This window comes from Amblyomma americanum, chromosome 3, assembly GCF_052857255.1.
Source record: "Amblyomma americanum isolate KBUSLIRL-KWMA chromosome 3, ASM5285725v1, whole genome shotgun sequence".
Lineage (NCBI taxonomy): Eukaryota > Metazoa > Arthropoda > Arachnida > Ixodida > Ixodidae > Amblyomma > Amblyomma americanum.
Window position 1 is genome coordinate 208,796,918 of NC_135499.1, and position 17,917 is coordinate 208,814,834.

At 46.2% G+C, this 17,917-nt stretch overlaps 1 protein-coding gene across 1 annotated transcript; it reads left to right on the forward strand.

Annotated features, from left to right (window-relative positions):
• Positions 1 to 2,985: 2,985 nt before the first annotated feature.
• On the forward strand, positions 2,986 to 12,609 carry LOC144125963 (uncharacterized). Its single transcript, XM_077659808.1, has 5 exons — positions 2,986 to 3,162; positions 7,488 to 7,833; positions 9,074 to 9,327; positions 10,160 to 10,667; positions 11,964 to 12,609. The coding sequence occupies exons 1-5, from the start codon at positions 3,108 to 3,110 to the stop codon at positions 12,205 to 12,207; spliced, it is 1,407 nt and encodes a 468-aa protein (XP_077515934.1). The 5' UTR covers positions 2,986 to 3,107; the 3' UTR covers positions 12,208 to 12,609.
• Positions 12,610 to 17,917: the final 5,308 nt, after the last annotated feature.

Sequence of the window (17,917 nt, forward strand, 5' to 3'; positions counted from 1 at the left end):
GTTTTAGAAGGTAGCATACAGAGGACTGAAAAGAGCGTTAGCTGGGTGACAAAATTATTATTTACGCTGAGTCCTCTCGGTAAGCCGGGTAGAGCTAGAAAATCTAAATGTACTGATATGCGTCTGCGTAGCTGTCGCACTGGAAAATACGTCGACGACCAGTTTCTTTACATTCGTTACCTATTCTCAGGTCTACAAAGAGTATCGTGAATGCCTTCCCCCGCCTCCCAATTTCTGGTAGGTGGTGCAGAAGGTCTGTGTTTGTCAGTTGCCAGTTCGTGCGTGAATGAGCGAGATGCATTCAATAGGAACAAGTATATCAATGTATACACAAAGAAGTTTGCCGAATATTAACACTGGTAAAGCACTCACTGACGTACTGGTGGCAGTCGCGTATGGGACACCCCTGCCCGCAAGCCATAAACTGTACAAGGGCCATAGACTTTCCAATATGCAGAAGTAGCTCGAGATTCGAATGGGGAAGACACCGATCGAAAGCTCCGACGGTCTTATACGGGTTTTTCTGGCTTCGTGCTTTTTTAATCAAATCAGCAGGTGTCCTTGTTAGGAACCGCCTGATTCACATTGTCTCGCCTGTGCCGACTGCTCCAGTTTCTGTTATGCCAGCTTGTAATGTACAGCAGGATCCCCTTTACTCGACTGCAAGGCAAGAGTCGTGAAGTCAGCGCCGGCAACGAGCATGAACACGAAGCAGCCTTGCTTGGGGCCATCCGCGCTGCGACGAATTTATTGCGTGCTTGTTGGACTGAACTTATTTGTTTGCGGCATCAAAGAAAGCTACCGCCGTTCAACGTCGGTTACGTGCTTTGCACGCTCTTAGAAGTTTAAGCCGACCGGCAGGCAGCTACGGATGCTACGCCAGCGGGGCGAAGGGGAGGGAGGCTGGCATGCCGTGACAGCAGCACTCCTATCAGGAAGACCAGACGGGTGCATCCTCCTGTAGGCTCGGGCTGAGCGGACATTACGGCGCAGCACTGAAAGCTAAGAGAGGCCTGCGTCATCCGGTTGTCTAGACAGGGGAACCAAACACCAAGCGCCATTGCATGAAAATTGCGGTGATGGGCTGCAACTTCAGTAAGATGCAGCAACTGCAAGAAGTGTCGACCTCACTTAACCTCAAACACCTTGGTTTCGGTGACTGTTGGCTCCCTTCATAAGTTTGTCAAACTGGCCCCACATTTCCTTTAACTTATCTGCTATATATATATATATATATATATATATATATATATATATATATATATATATATATATATATATATATATATATATATATATATATATTGGGCAGCCGTCGCCGTAGCTCAGTTGGTAAGAGCACCGGACGCGATATTCGGAGGTCGTGGGTTCGGATCCCACCGGTGGCATGGTTGTTTTTTCTGCTGGTTTATAAGTAACTTTCTTTAAACCAATTGATTGGCATTAGAAATTAAAAAAATTGAAAACATTCCTCTATGCACCCTGGTTTCGGTGACTGTTGGCTTCCTTAATACGTTTGTCAAACGAGCCCCTCATTTCATTTGCCTTGTCTGCTAATAGCTTAACGGGGGTCTCGGTTCTGGCAGTCTTGATGCCATAGGTAGCATAAGAGGGCTCTCGCACAGTTTCCGCCCTCGCCGTTAGATGACGTTCTACGGCACACTTGCGCTTTTACAGAACGTGCTACGTCCACCACTATGGACGAGGGTGGCGCTGGTGAACAATCTCAAGGTTCGCTTACACGCAAAACATAAATACCCACGAAAGCAGCAGACTGGACAGCCGTCGCCGTAGCTCAGTTGGTAAGAGCACCGGACGCGATATTCGGAAGTCGTGGGTTCGGATCCCACCGGCGGCATGGTTGTTTTTTCTGGTGGTTTATAAGTAACTTTCTTTAAACCAATTGATTGGCATTTAGAAATTAAAAAAAAATAGAAAACATTCCTCTATGCACCCTGGTTTCGGTGACTTTTGGCTTCCTTAATATATTTGTCAAACTAGCCCCTCATTTCATTTGCCTTGTCTGCTAATAGCTTAACGGGGGTCTCGGTTCTGGCAGTCTTGATGCCGTAGGTAGCATAAGAGGGCTCTCGCACAGTTTCCGCCCTCGCCGTTAGATGACGAGCACCGGACGCGATATTCGGAGTTCGTGGGTTCGGATCCCACCGGCGGCATGGTTGTTTTTTCTGCTGGTTTATAAGCAACTTTCTTTGAACCAATTGATTGGCATTAGAAATTAAAAAAATAGAAAACATTTCTTCCTCTATGCACCCTGGTTTCGGTGACTGTTGGCTTCCTTAATATGTTTGTCAAACGAGCCCCCCATTTCATATATATATATATATATATATATATATATATATATATATATATATATATATATATATATATATATATATATATATATATATATATATATATATATATATATATATATATATATATATATATATATATATATATATATATATATATATATGGTAATGATTGTTACGAGCCTGAACTGGTAGCAAATGCTGGCACGTACCAATTTAAATATATAGGCCGTATCCTTGTGATCACTGAAAACTCATTGCTTAGTGCTACTTTTGGCGGTGGAACAGACCGTAATTATTCCTTGTGCTGCTCAAGAAAGAGCAGTTGGTTAAATGAATCAGAATGAGGATTTAGCTGACTTAAAGCACACATAAGGTTTTATCTCTGGATTTTATGCAGTTGGCTCACTCAAAAAACGCAAAAAAATCAACTTCGTTCGATGTCCCTGGTTTCATAACGTCCTGAAAGCACTCTTCTCCTTACCCTCTCATAAGACAAAATTACGTATCCAAGAGTGCTATCTGCACAGAGGTTCTAGCATATCGTTTTAACACTGCCTGGGGATTCACCCTGGCTGAAACCGAAAAACAGAAGGGAGGGGCAAGATATGCTATCAAAGAGGATGTTCCGACGGACGGCATAAAACTCGCTGGCATAGCAGAGCTCCCTTGACAACACATTTCTTCGGGAGCATTACACGACGGCCACTTCAGACTTGGGTTCCTATTTTATTTACTTACTATAGTTTTATTCAACGATTTTTACTACAGAATTGAAACTGCTGGTACAATATGTCTCTAGGAAAATGCTTCCTCCTGATTATTTTCCTGCCTGCCTCGATCTGCGGTGAGTATAATTTTATGATGTCTTTATTCTCTTTTAAACATGCCGATTTTTCTGTGCACCGAGTAGGCTTCTGAAGAAGCCCTTTACAATTATGTCTAAAGCAACTTCGACGTCACTCCAGTTTTGTCAAGAGTAGATGACAACAAAGAGCAGAATTTAGTGAATTTATAATGAAAAACTTTTACACCATCTTCTACATGCACATAATTCAACGTATACTTACATTACGCTTTCAAGCGCGTGCATCTGATTAGTGATGTGCACATTTTGCGGTATGCTGTGGTTGCTTTCTGGCCCATACGCAGCACGATGTGAACTGAAGCGGAAAAAAAACCTCCATAGTTATTTGTTAAAATGTAATATGAACACGATCGCTTAAAAGTTTTGCATCTAACAGTTAATGTAAAAATTCAATTCTCTGCCACGACACTCTGCACGTTGCTAGCTTTGCCAGCTTGAGACAACATTTTAGCATCTACACTTTGCGTCAGCTCACTGAAAACGTTTTCGCCATGAAGTACGAGATGGGAGGGGAACAGTACCTGCTGAAAGCTAGAGGAAGCAATCCGTGACACATCATTGTATTAATTCATGGTCATTACGAAGCAGGCATGTGGTATAAAGCAACAAGGAAAAAAAGCTGCGCTTAAACATTCAATGTCACAAGGACACTGTACATGTGCTGAGGACACATGAATTAAGCTGTTTTTATTCTGCAAAACTCACTCACAACGTACTCATCCAGCTGCTAAATATCTTATTCTCTTGACGAGGGAGGAAATAGCAGTGATGTGGGAATCCAACCGCAAGCTTGTTTATATTTACAATGCAGTAGATTTGGTGATCTGAAGATGGGTAAGCGCTAGCGAGGAAGCTGGCTAGTGGTAAAATCTGCGCATTGCGATTTTGCATACATCCGTGATAGGCGTCGGGTATCCCACATTGCTACCAATTTTAAACGGCTTTCATGGTACTCTGCAACGAATTGCCAAACGTATTATTCTAAGTATATAGTCTCAAAGCCTATATAATGTACTTGAAAGCAAAATTTCTATAGAGCTTAGCGTGTTAAAAAGAGAATTAGGTAAAACGGAAGGCAAATTAAACAATGTATTTGTGGTTTTCTTACACGAAAGTGGCATGTTCAGCAAGTTTAGCATTTTGAGCTGAAACTTGTCGGTTAGGTGAGAAAATAGAAAATGTTGCACATAAATCAAAGTATGAGGCGCTCTTTTTTCCAGAAGCACATTCCTTTTTTATGTAGTCCTCACCAGCGACTACGAACTTTTATCAGCCTTCAACCTATGCACGTCTCCTCCTCTTTCGCTGCCCCGCATAATAGGTGAATCCAAGAAACCATAAGTATTGGTCCAAATAAAGGTTTTAATCAGTCCATTTTCTTTCGCCACTGGGATTCTGGTATCTACATGTGGTTGTAAAAGAAAAGGGTGGCTATTGTATCGCCAGCTTCACAGGCGCACCAACTCCGCCGAACTTTTGGCTGTTCCCAACGATAAAGGGACATCGAAAAGGTATCCGCTTCACGTTCTAAAAAGAGGCCCCCACTGCAGTGCGGCGTTGATATAAGCAGCCATCCTCATCTTTCGGTGATGACATGCGGGCACCATCGATGTTTTGAAACTTAGAACAAAAAAAAGGCGCTGCCATCTATGCGAGTTTCTTGAACACCATTTAATCTCCTGCAGGAATGATGCGCAATGAACACATCGTATCTGTCTTGGCCAGTGTTGGGGCCATGAAAAATGAAGAAAAAAAAGTGAATGAAAGTGAATTCTGTCTCGAAATCAGTAGCTGCGCCACGATGCTCTCCTGTGTGCTTGGAATACATTACTTTTAATAGTGAGTTCCTCACTTCTTCAATATAGTTACCGCCTTAGAATGTTCGGTGTTAGGCTGTTATGGAAACTTTCACAGCATTCCTCGGAAGTTTGCCTTGAAAAGAGTTGTATTATTTTACGACTGAATCCACGCTTATTTCAACAAAAGCCAAGACAAAAATTAAACCACGTCTTCTTAGTATTCCTGTGCTTTTCCACTGGTAGTTGAACTACGGCAGCGGTTCTTTTTCCTTCAGGCAATATTGATAAACTGTATGGCAGAGACTTGTGAACCGGTGGCGGGAATGCGTCATCGCCACTGGCGCAAACTACATCAAGAAACAATGTGAACCTGAAAAAGAGGACATTCAGACTTTCGCTTGAATGCAACATTTTTAAGCTCCATTCCTTCTGTCTAGGAGCTGAAGTCATTAGACATTCTAGTGCGTACGAGCAAACAAGAATAGGGGTGACGAGGAGCTTGTTAGAATACCAGGTGTTTCAGGGAAGCCCGCCAATAGCAATTTAAAGATAGGGTTTTTGAGGCAGAGAGAAGTATTTTGTGGAATAGTAATACCAGTGTTGGTGGGCGTCAAAAAAACAGGCGAATCATGTTAACTGGTAGGGTGATTAATCGAATTCTAATAGTTAACTTGTAACTCTCATCAATAGGCACCCAACTGCAGTAAGAGTCTTGCAGCCGGCCGTCAGTGATAGCCATATCAGTTTTTAGAATTTCGAAAACGCGATTACCCTCGCCGCTGTGGCTCAAATAATTTGGGCCATTTCTCGCGCTATTCGAAAATCGCACGCCCGCCGGCACCGCAAACCGACCTCGATCAAATCGCGTCAATCTCTGACGCACGTACCACCGTGACAATCTCTGCCTTGCCCGCGCTGCGGTGCTGGCTTTGCCACATCGCTGCTCCAGCGCGGCCCCGCGCGTGCGTGCGTGCGTGTGTGTGTGTGTGTGTGTGTGTGTGTGTGTGTGTGTGTGTGTGTGTGTGTGTGTGTGTGTGTGTGTGTGTGTGTGTGTGTGTGTGTGTGTGCGTGCGTGTGTGTGTGTGTGTGTGTGTGTGTGTGTGTGTGTGTGTGTGCGTGTGCGTGTGCGTGTGCGCGTGTGTGTGTGTGTGTGTGTGTGTGTGTGTGTGTGTGTGTGTGTGTGTGTGTGTGTGTGTGTGTGTGTGTGTGTGTGTGTGTGTGTGTGTGTGTGTGTGTGTGCGCGCGTGCGTGCGGGAGGGGGTGGGGCGCACATTGTGGCGTGCTACGTGCGTCACAGAGTTACGCCATTCGATTGCACCGCGTGTCAGTTCTTGAAAAGCGTTTGCTGATTGCATTGTGCTTTATTTTTGGTTTAATAATTAAGCCTTACTGTGAGATTTTCTTAGGTAAGGTGGTTCACTTTATCTTTTTCTTTCACTGTACAAGTGTCATATATCTTCATGTGAATGCTGCTTGATAACGTTTATAACTCGCTATGGAACCTATAATAGTGTTTGTTGTCATATATTGATGCTGTATACTGAAATAAGGAAGTAATTACTAATTGGCATCCACCCAAGCGCAGTCATACCGTTACGAAAGAAAGCTATACAGCTTTCTCAGAAACTTCGTAGGGCAAGAAAATTTCGTCCTGGTCCGAGGTTCGAACTCAGAATTACCGCTTCACCAGAAAAGTCGCTCTACCAACTGAGCTAACCGATACGGCTAGCATATGATAGGGCGATAAGGGTGATAACACACTGATCAATAACTGGAAATGGGAACAGTGTTGGTTAAATGTTTAGAGAAAACCCCGAAGGTGGAGGAGATTTGTTTTAAAGGAGTAATTACTCATTAGCATCCACCAAAGCGCAGCCATACGGCTATAAAGAAAAGCTCTACAGCTTTCTCAGAAACTTCGCAGTTAAAGAACTGCGCTTTGTTGGATACCAATGAGTAATTGCTCCTTTATTACAAATATACTCCGCCTCGGCGATTTCCTTCAAATTATTTGGCCAGCACTGGGTACTGAACACCTTGGCGTTAACATTGTTCCAGTATTACTTCCTTAAAGAGCCACATGTCATGTATTCTATATACTAGTGTTTGAACTGGTCAGAATGGTTGTTTTCTTAATCTCGTATTGTTTTTGGTCAACGCATTTGCATTTCTGTACCGTGTTTTGGTCTCTTGGGCCTCACGAAGCTGCCTGGAGCAGCTTTTTGCACAAGAGTTCCGGCCATTTATGGTGAAATAAAATTGAATTCTGTCACATAAAGTAAATTGATCGTCCTCCTAACATTTGGAAAATGTTTCACACTCAAAAGGTAATGATGCAGATGTGTGAAGTCCAAAGCAGCTACTTCGACCTATCTAATGCGACGTTTTTAAGGCTGTCGACGCCGTTTAAGCACAACGTCGGAGCTGACAAATTCTCAGTAATGGAAAGCTTGAGCTTACGATTACATGTACAGTCTTTTCTTTGTTTTCTTTGTCGTTTTGCAGAAAACTGCAGTGAGCAGAATACGCTCTTCGATAGAGGCCTGACAAAGGTGCTCCAGTCAGATCGCTTCTCGGAAATGACTTTGCCGGACTTTTCGCGCAACGTGGGACACTCGTTAGGCATAAGAGTAGGCTTCTTTGACGGGAAGCTGCACGGCCTTCGCACCATTCGCAAAACGGGTCACAGCGTGCTGAACGTGGATGACTCCGGCAGTCGGCTGACCTTCCACATAACAGCAGCGCCCATCGTGGCTCGTTACTCCGTTGGTATACGAACGCCATTTTCGAGGAAGAATTGCCACCTTGGTGTCGAAGTGAATCGCTTACACGGCTCGTTCAGCGTCCTAGAGTAAGTGACGTTGATTTGCAGGAGATGCTCCAGTTCGCCCTATTGAAAAATCTCGTATATATGTGTTATATGTGTCTCATATGTACGCAATTATTGGATATGTGTCCACATATATGCCTTAAGTGCTCGTATGTCATGCGTGCTCGTATGTCATGCGTGTTCGTATGTCATCAAGACTTTCATTTGAGCTAGTTGGTTGTAACTTGACATGGTTTACGCAAAAAGCGTACAGGCGCTAAAAGAGTGTCTTGAGTGCGCTTGAGTGTGCTTGTACCTGTCTTGAGTGTGCTTGTCTTCGTCTTTTAGCGCCTGTACGCTTTTTGCGTATGTCGTGCGTGCTCGTATGTCATACGTGCTCGTAGGTCATATGTGTCCTTTGTATGCCAAAACACATATATACGAGTCTCATATAAACGCATTTATTGGATATGTGTCATATGTGTCACGTATCCCATATCTGTCCCTCGTATATACGAGGGCCTCCTAATCAACGTATAACATTCGAGGGCCTCGTCGTGGGGTTACAATGTCTTTGGAACTCGTGCGCTGGAAAGCAATTAAAGAGAAATGTCTTGCTAACAGCTCTGAACATGCAGGCTACATCAATGAACTTGCAGCTCTTAGCAGAGGAAATGCTGCGTCCCAGATATAAATGCATGCTTGTATACGCCTGGTTGCTGTGAATGAAATACGACTCTTTTCTTTCACTGCCTTTATTTTTACATTGCAGGGGCAGGTAAAGGCAACTACTTAATGTCTCTCAACATATCTGCAAGGTAGCGATTCATCTTCAATCGATCGCCGCTCTTTTTGATCCTCGGCGGCGGGATTTGCATTAATATAAGCATCAAATGCATCTGAAAGAGTAATAATCATGACATAATTGGAAAACATACAGGTGCTGCAGAATAATGGGATTCAAATCATGCACCTTTAAATAACATGAACACTCGGTCAGGAAATTTAAATATATGAGGCTTAGTGCCCACTGATGCCAGCTTTTCTGGTGTCAGCTCAGGCTTTTGTGTGGCAGCAGCTTTCAGAAACCGCCTGCATGCGGCGCCGGTGACATTCCTTCCCCGAAGATTTGACACTCCCGACAAAAGTTTTGCAGTGTCCTTGCAAAACAGGGAGTCCCGACCTCGGGAAAGGAGCCAGCGCCACCGCTCCGCTTCCGACAATTCCATATGCTTCATTTCATATGCTTCCGACATATTTCATATGCTTCCGACAATTCCAGGTCTTCTCCGAATGAACTTCAGCTTGGAGTACACGGAATACGGATGTCCAGGATACGCTTGTTGCTCGGTGCCAGCGACCAGCTCAACTTAGGTGGCCCTATCTACGATGCTCTGATCGGCCGCCTGAGACCATTAATTCAACGGATAATTGGCCAAGTGCTGGCTCAAGAGCTACGGAAGTTGGCCGAGGAGACCATTGGGGCAGTGCAAGTTTACGCCGCTACCAGTATTCTGCCGACCGTGCGAGAACGAGGTACTGTACGAAGCAGAGACGAGGTACAACTTTGGATTTGCGCGAAAATTGTTACTGAGAAACCGGTTTTGGTTATGCGCGATCATATAAGAACTCAGCTGCGCCCTACGCACAGACAAAGCTTCTTTGACAAGACCTGTCCTTCTGAGAAGTAGGTTGGCTCTTTAAAAGAAGCTTTTTTTTTCACGAAAAACTAAATGCACTGAAGTTAATGCTGTGCTGTGCTGCGCTTGATGAAGAATATGTGTCTCAGGAACAACATTGGAGGGGGAGTGAAGAGAGGAGCAGTCAGTTTGAGCCCTGAAGCTATGTGGTAGTGCAGAGCGGTGTGTAAGAAGAGTCGGTCCCCTCTAGAACAGCAGGAAAGAGACAGTACTCGTATCTGTAGCGTCTGTCGGTAGTGCCATTCGTGCTCGGATTCAAAACATTTTTTTCTTGTTTCTGATTTTTTTGCAGCCAAGTTTTTACAAGATGTGCGCGATTGCTTGCGTACATAAGTTTCCCATACCTTTATTGGCACACACAAGTTCTTTGTTCAATAAGACATCCGCGAAAGCTCGCGTAAACCTAGCAACCCATGCTATTTTTTTATTGTACTCCTGTAGTTCACTATGGTTCTTGTATGTCTGCAACATTTCTTTGGTGCAATGTTCGTCTTTTCTTCACTCTTGGTTTACGTGGCGAACGATGAAAAAAAAAGAAAATCGTGCTTAGATTTCTAAGCAAAAACTTTTTGATGCACGCGTTTGAACTTTCGACCTACGCTACCATCATCGCAGTCACCATTAGTGCTGGACCTATAATGAGCGTAGCCCACCCTGTTTGTTTTCAGAATCAGCGGCTACTCCCCTCTGGAGAAAGGCGACTGGCAGTGCTCGGAGCTACATGGCACTGACAGGCGGCAGGGATGCGGGTAACATTTACGGGAGGGGTAGGCCGTACCGAGGAGGTCTCGCTCACCGCAGGCCCGAGAGGAGGAGACTGGAACCTCTCGGTACGGGGCAGGAGGACCAGCGGGACGTTTTCGACGGTTGCCTCAGAAAACTGGTCGTGTCCACGGGCTTCGAGCCAACGCAGCTTCCCGACGACCTTGAAGAATTTAGTGTCGCCTCAGGAAGCCTGCGCGTGGTTGAGGGCAACGTGACTGGCCTCTCTAGCATTCGCAAGAGCGGCCACAGCTGGGCGACGATCGATGACTGCGGAATCCGAGCTCGGTTCAGGCTGGGATTCAAGGAATTGATGGTCACGGCAAAGGCGTCTTTTACCGTCTTCTATGTGACGACTGACATAATGGTCGACGTGCAGATCCCCGAAGTGGAGGCGGTGCTGGAAATTAAAGAGTAAGTGAACCTGGTAACACAGCGCACGCAATTTTCAGCCACCATTGCAGGGATCAACAGTCGACATTCGTATGACTTCAGCATATTAGCTGTTCTGATAAAGAAAAAGGTTAAATGAAAAATAAACTCGTGACATCTTTACGCCGCCTGTTTGCAGCCCACAGGGGAAATGAGGAAACCTATCATTTCTGAGCGCACGCCTGGCGCTTGAGTAGAGAAGAAAATTTTTTTTTCATACCAGAATAACAACTGGAAACAACAGACGCCTAGGAAAGTCACATTTTCCCCGGGTTTATTACAGTATATTTCTTTATTGAAGACTTTGCTGCACGTCTTCTGATTCAGCGGCCATTCGGATAGACAGGTATTACACACGGTCTTATGAAGAGCGGTTTATAAATGAAATATGCAGATAAAATCCATTGTGATTTTATATTCAGCCGTGGTGTTTCAGCGCCTAAATGTCTGTGAAAGAACGAATTAACGAATTTGCAAAGCTGTCGGTTACAACTGTGAAAGCAAGTATATAGTGTACATGTGCGTGTGTGCGTGTGCGTGTGCGTGTGTGGAACCAATAACATTCCTAGCGGACGCACAGGAGCTGATTCAGAAGCGCAGGCGCCTTTCGCGTGGTTGCGATGGTTCATCGCACTTAATTTAAGGGGGGCAGCACACAGACTAGTTATCTTTCCTAAAATTAAAATTATGCAACATAGCAGTTCATTGCTTCCAAACAAGTAAGTTCATCCACACTGTAGAGCACAGAAGTGAATATTATGCCGCCGTTTAAAGGCTGGTATTGCTCTTTCTATCAACGTCTATCTGCAACTTAATAAAAAAAACTATTCTGTGCCTGCTGCGAAGTAGGATTCTGATCTTCTCGCCTAAAGTACGGAATTTTTTTTATTTCCCATCACAGTACAGCTCTGTAACATCAACTATCCTGGTCGAAAAAAAAAAAGCTCAATGACGCCCATTGATTTTCTACGGATACTTTTCCATTCATCTTTCTCTCTCCCTAAGGATTTTTTTTGGCCGAATATTGAATCTATCAAATAGGAAAGATGAAAAGCATAGCCAGGCTAAGAGAGAGAGGTCCAGTAAGTTCGAACCCCACTGGAAAGGCAGTTGACGTAGTTGCGCTGATGATGACTACGATTATGATGATGTCAAGGCCGCTTGTCAAAATTCTTACTCTCTGACGTAACGAAAGAGCGCGAGCGAACTCTCTGATCTTGCTTTGAAAATTACTATTCAGTGCCTTTGTGAATCAAGTATTATTCCCCTTTTTCACAGGAACAACACGGGGCTTCAAATTGTTGCCTACGAGCTCAACTTCACTGCACCAGTAACTGTAAAAGCGAAGCCATTAGGCAAATTTGTCGGCACCTTTGTGAACCTTATTGGTGGACTGTCCGATATGACACTTGGAGCCGAGGAGCTCAAGCAGTTCGAGGTGTCATCGTCGAAATATGTGCAAAGAATTGCTCGAACCATCCAAGAAATCATTGCTGATCCTCCTCTTCTGACCACACCGTAAAACAGAAAACGGCCATCTTCCCAATGTGCGACTGTGTTTCTATTTAGGGCTGTTTACTCCGCCACAAGCGGAACTTGCTCTGACCCTGCACATTCCCGTTGAACCGACAAGAGTATTGAATAAAAACTCATGTGTTTTTGGTATAAACATTAGCGTTTTACAAAAAAAAAACACGAAAAGCCACGTCAACAGACAACATACCTTATGCCGGCCTAAAGCTGTTTTCGGCATGGAGGTCAGCAGGTTGTTCATGCCACAATGTTCAACAATCCCTGTGGTGTTCTTCGGTACCAGTAAATAACAAGTGGCAGGAACGCTAGGTCAGGGATCAAACACGGGTTAATGACATCCCACTCGAAATCAAGACGAAGGAATGGGCTTGGGCATGGCATGTAGTGCGAAGGCAAGAGAGAGAGAGAGAGAGTTTATTGATAGGAAAGGCAGAGAGGTTGGCCTGAAAAATAAATATCTGGCCTGCTACTCTGCTCTGGGGGACGGGAAGAGGAGATAAAAGAAGGTCACGATGGGGGACGATGATGATGGGAGGAGGCAGATGAAAAACTACTTTAAAAAAAAGGCACACTTTCTGACATCACAAACGCGAGACAAGGTCCGTGTCGCTCAAAAAGCGTGAGAGCGCTCGCGTTGCCTTTACAGTTCTAAAACTATCTGGCCAAGCGCCGAGGATCAAATCCTCAGAGAGGAGCGATGTGTCCATAGGCTTCAGAGCAGATGCGAGTATGAGTCTTTCACGTGCATACGCTGGACACGCCACTAAAACATGTTCTATAGTCTCTAGCACGCCACATGTGGTACATTCCGGGGAGTCCGCTTGTCCTATTAAGTGACAAGCGGACGCCCCGGTAACCGATGCTCCTTAAGGGTAACACTGTATTACAAGGGAAGAGAAGGGGGTGGAAGAAAATTAAGTTGGCGTACGAGATTAAGAAGTGGCCGCAGCTGGCACAGGACAGGGTTATTTCGAGAGATGTGGGAGAGGCTTTTGTCCTGCAGTGGGCGTATTCAGGCTTATGATGATTATCGTAAGAACACTGTGCGTGCTGTCATTGGCGGGTGCATACAGAAGGGTGTTGAAAGAATGATGTGAAAGGATCGAAATGAAAGATGCACATCCCAGAAACCACGTCCGCCGAAGCAACGACGATGGCTAATTCAGCAACAGATGCGCCAGAACGGAATGCGACTGCGTTCTCTCTCCCGCATTGGTCAGCTGTGACTTATGAAAGTGTATCTGATACAAGCTCATATTATCGCGGTTCTTCTCTATTTATCATCGTCAGTTTTGGGTTTGATAGCAGCACCTGCGACCGAGAACCGTTGCTGAGTGTCAGTCCTAGCATCGGTCTGTTGTAAACAAGTTGAAAGAACGAATGAAAAAAAAATGAATGCAAAATGAAAGTGAAAAAATTAGTGGTTTTTGAGGAAGAGAAATGGAGCGGTAACTGTCTCACTTTTCGGTGAGAGTTACCGAAAGACGCGGGTTTGATCCCGGCCGCGGCGGTCGAATTTCGATGGAGGCGAAATTCTAGAGGCCCGCGTACTGTGCGACGTACGTCAGTTCACATTAAAGAACACCAGGTGGTAGAAATTTCCGGAGCCCTTCACTACGGCGTCCCTCATAGCCTGAGTCGCCTTGGGACGTTCAACAACTAAAAACCATAAAATAATCACTTTTCGGTGGACACCTCAACCTTGCCGCGAGAGAAGGAAGGTGAGAGCGAAACAAAAAAGAGTGCTGTAGTGGAAGGCTCTGGAAAAGTTACGGTGGGTACTTAAGGTCTTTACGTGCTGCGAATGCGAAATCATCCTTTGAACTAAAGGCCTTTACCCAGAAAGTCTTTACCATAACACCTTTACCCCCAAATGTCTTTACCAAAGGCCTTTATACTTAAGGTCTTCATGATTCCCGCTATCATTATTGACCCTCGTGATTCTCTATTAATGTCCTTTATGAGTACAATACTATGACTATCTATCACTAACTGTCCCTATCACCAAATGCTACTCTCTAGTCTACAGTGCTCAGGCTACTGGGGCCCTGGATTGAGGGCCTCACCTTCACCGGGAGATTCCCTTTGCGAGAATAAAGTTTTTCGCTTACTCACTCACTGCCTTTGATCACCGATTACTACATTACGGTCTAATTCAGATGGCATACATAACCACGGTGACGTCATGAGGTTCTGGTACCACTACTCTTGGTCAACGCCGCCGGGCGTCCAATCAGGCGTCCAACCATTGTAAGTCTGCTACCACGCCGCTTCTTCTGATTGCTTGTACTTGCTAAGAAGACGCGCACCCATCGAACCTCGATTTATTCTGCTCATGCAATGTTCTTCACACACGCGCGCAGCGAGAAGAAGACGAAAAAAGAAGAGGTTCGTCGGCAGCGTTGGGTGCGTATCAAGGGCACAACTGCAACAACATGCGCGCTAATGAATCGCAGTTATTCAGCGTCGCAGCCTTCCCCTACTAGAATGGTTACCACGAGCACGGTGTTCCTGGCATCCTCGCCGTCCTCGAGCTGCTCGCTTGACCTCAGCGACTTCGACGACAGCTCAACGTCCGCGTCGCCTCCGTTCCGAGCGAGTGCCGGGCGAGTCCCGGCCGAAGACTCGCTGGAGCGTCGCAGCGGCGGAAGCAACGGGGGCAGCCCCGTGCAGGGCGAGGACGCCTATCTACGTCATTTCCGCGTGGGCAGCGCCTATTCGCGGCCATCGTGTGACGTCTTGAAAGCCGGACGCGTGGCCAGGCTAGTCGGCGCTTCGATCCTGGCAGTAGCCTGCTGCGTCCTGGCCGCGAAGCTCATTGTAGGCAACCTGTCGGCGCTGGCGGACGCCAGCACGACCAACGTCCCTGACGATGGCAGAGACACGGGGGTCGCCCTCCTCCCGCTGGACAGCAGCCTTTCCAGCTTCGACACTAACGGAAGACCCTACGGATACACTGGCTCAGAGAGACCGAGGAGCACTGGGGAGAGAAGACCGGGGAACCAGCTGTTTTTGACGCTACCCGTGAACAAGCTGTCCCGTAGAAACGATACGCCAGAGGGAAATAACGTACTTGAAGCAGGTGCCGTGAACAAGCGGCCTTACGGACCATTGGTTCCTGATTCAAACGAGAGTACGAATAAGCCGCAAGTGATATCAGGGCGAACAAGGCGAGTTCGAAGCCCTGACGATGCAATTCGCGCCGGAAGTCCGTTGCGGCTCGCGGGGGCGAACTCTCGGAACACAGTTCCGACTAGTGGGACTTCAAAGCCTTCTGACTTGTCAGATACGATCAGCGATCGAGTCTCGTCGGAGTGGCCTAGTGATCAGGGTCCTACAAAGCCGTCCACAAAAACAAGGCGTGCCGTGGTAGACCTCGAGCCACCAGAATTGCCGCAACGGGACCCGTTGCACATGTTACCCCCATTGAGGGACTCAGATCCGTGTTCTTCCCTTCATCTTTCCTGTATTCCATTCAGGCGAGATGTGTGTGGTGTTGTTACTCGTTGTGCTCGACTCATCAAGTCTGTGCAAATGTAGCCTCGCAGTCTTCGCCTCATCATGCATCACTGGAATACTTTGTTTATTTTTGGCAATAAATAGAAAGAATTAATTACCGTGGCGACGATGGCTAGGAAGTGCACTCATACACATGCAAGAGAAATCATACTTCCGATTAACAAAATAGAAGTCGTGCTCTGACAATATTACACAAACACTAGCATCTCCTTGCTGAGGAAATTACGGACCAGTGGGCACTCTTTTGGATTTGTAGTTAGATTTTGATTATTTTCATGATTGAGTGGTACATCGAGGAAGGTATTTCGACGCAATACCAGATTGTCCCAGACCGCGGCCGTAAAAAGCAAGACTCAAAACGTAACTGCAACTTCGCACTTGACAATTATTCAGCGAAGCAAGATACAACTTTCAGATAACTTTTCGGTATTCTAGTTTAACTGATGCCAACTTTTCATGAGCTTGCGGTGCACTTAATTACAACCAAATGGTACAGCTTAATTACAGCCGGTCCATTGTGATAATTACAGAATCTTTCTGGTACAGGGCACGCCAGTTAGTTTCTGGAACAAAAGATCTAAGGCTGGGTTAGCAATAATCTTGCCACGTTATCGGTCGCTATGATTAAAGTCTTGAAAACGTAACCAAAACTCGACTATAAAATGCCATGCGCTAGTTGCCATAGGCTATATATAACAAAATATTTGTAGTCTATCATCTAGCCGCCGCGGTGGCTTAGTGCTTGTAAGGCCACCGCTCTTTTCCAGCTGCATATCTTTGCAGGACGCTGGCAGGCGCGGAAGCGGCTCCCCAGTACAAGCGAGAGTCCAGTCTGAGCTGGGGCTCCATGCTTAGCATGTAACGTGGTGCTACTTAGGCTCTAACCCGTCGGGTCGATGAGTAAAGTATTGCAAAGTTTGTTCTTTTGTAAATTCATTTCTGCTTCTTCCAGTTTAACTCTCTGTATATGCATGCTGTAAATATATGCTCTGCAGTCATCATCTATAAGCTCGCCTCCTGTCCATCTTCCAAGCCGAACGACACTAGAGGAAGGGTTCGTAAACCTTCCTCGAAGAAACGACCTGCAATTCTACTGTGCTTATGGCGCTCGGCTGCTGACCCGAAAGACGCAGGTTCAGTCCCGGCCGCGGCGGTCGAATTTTGATGGAGGTGAAATTCTAGAGGCCCGTGTACTGTGCGATGTCAGTGCACGTTAAAGAACCCCGGGTGGTCGAAATTTCCGGAGCCCTTCACTGCGGTGTGCTACGAGGGGGGAGTATTTTCTGCCTTCCAGCAAAGGCGTGTCCGTACGAGCCCCCTCCCGGCACATTGACTTTGAATGCCTGCAGCTTGAAAATGACGGGTGCCCGGTGACACTGCTGCTCATCGGATTACACCGCCTGTAGCAGCTGTCCTGCTGTCACCACTATGGGACGTTAAACCCCCATAAACCATAAACTAGTCTATCATCTCGTCGTCGACGCCTTAGAAATTCATTGCAGGTAAGTTATGGCGCATTCTAGAACGGCTAAGGTGGTGGCAGCCACACGCAGCGTTTGTTAAGGCATTTCGGCTTCTGGGCGTACTGCTATCTTTGCTCGCTTGTAATTTTCGAGCTAGACGGCACACAGGGTCCGTGGCTGTTTCCGGGCCTTGAGAAGCCTCCGCCGTCAACCGCTTTTCTTAGCTGGATAGCGCACTCGGCTTCCTTCGCCACCTTTGGTTCTTTAGGTCCAGCTGCGTTCAACGCCTTAGCTTTTTTCTTCACGCTTAGCAGCGCGCTTAGCGTCCGTGGCCGCTTTCGCTGTTTGAGGTGCCACAACTCTCGGCCGCTCTTGCCTCAGTGGGCGCGTCCAGCCGCCTTGGCTGCCTTGTCACCTTCGTGAACGTGCCGTCGGTGACGTAGACCAGCCTTTCTGCCTGCCCATTCATACGGCTCCAGCGCGTAGACGCGGCGTCAGCGCTCGATGAGGAGCTCAGAATGAACTGATGAAAGATGACGAAGGCGACTTTTTTGAACACTTATCGCAAAACAGTACCAGTCAGAATACGTTGTAAAGGAAGATGCAGCGAGCGCTGAAAGGTCCAAGGCAACGGGAAACGAAGCTGCTTTTTTCTCACCGGCGCTGGTTCGAGTCCGGCTCGCGGGTTTAACATAGTAAAAGTTCTTTTCCCGCTAA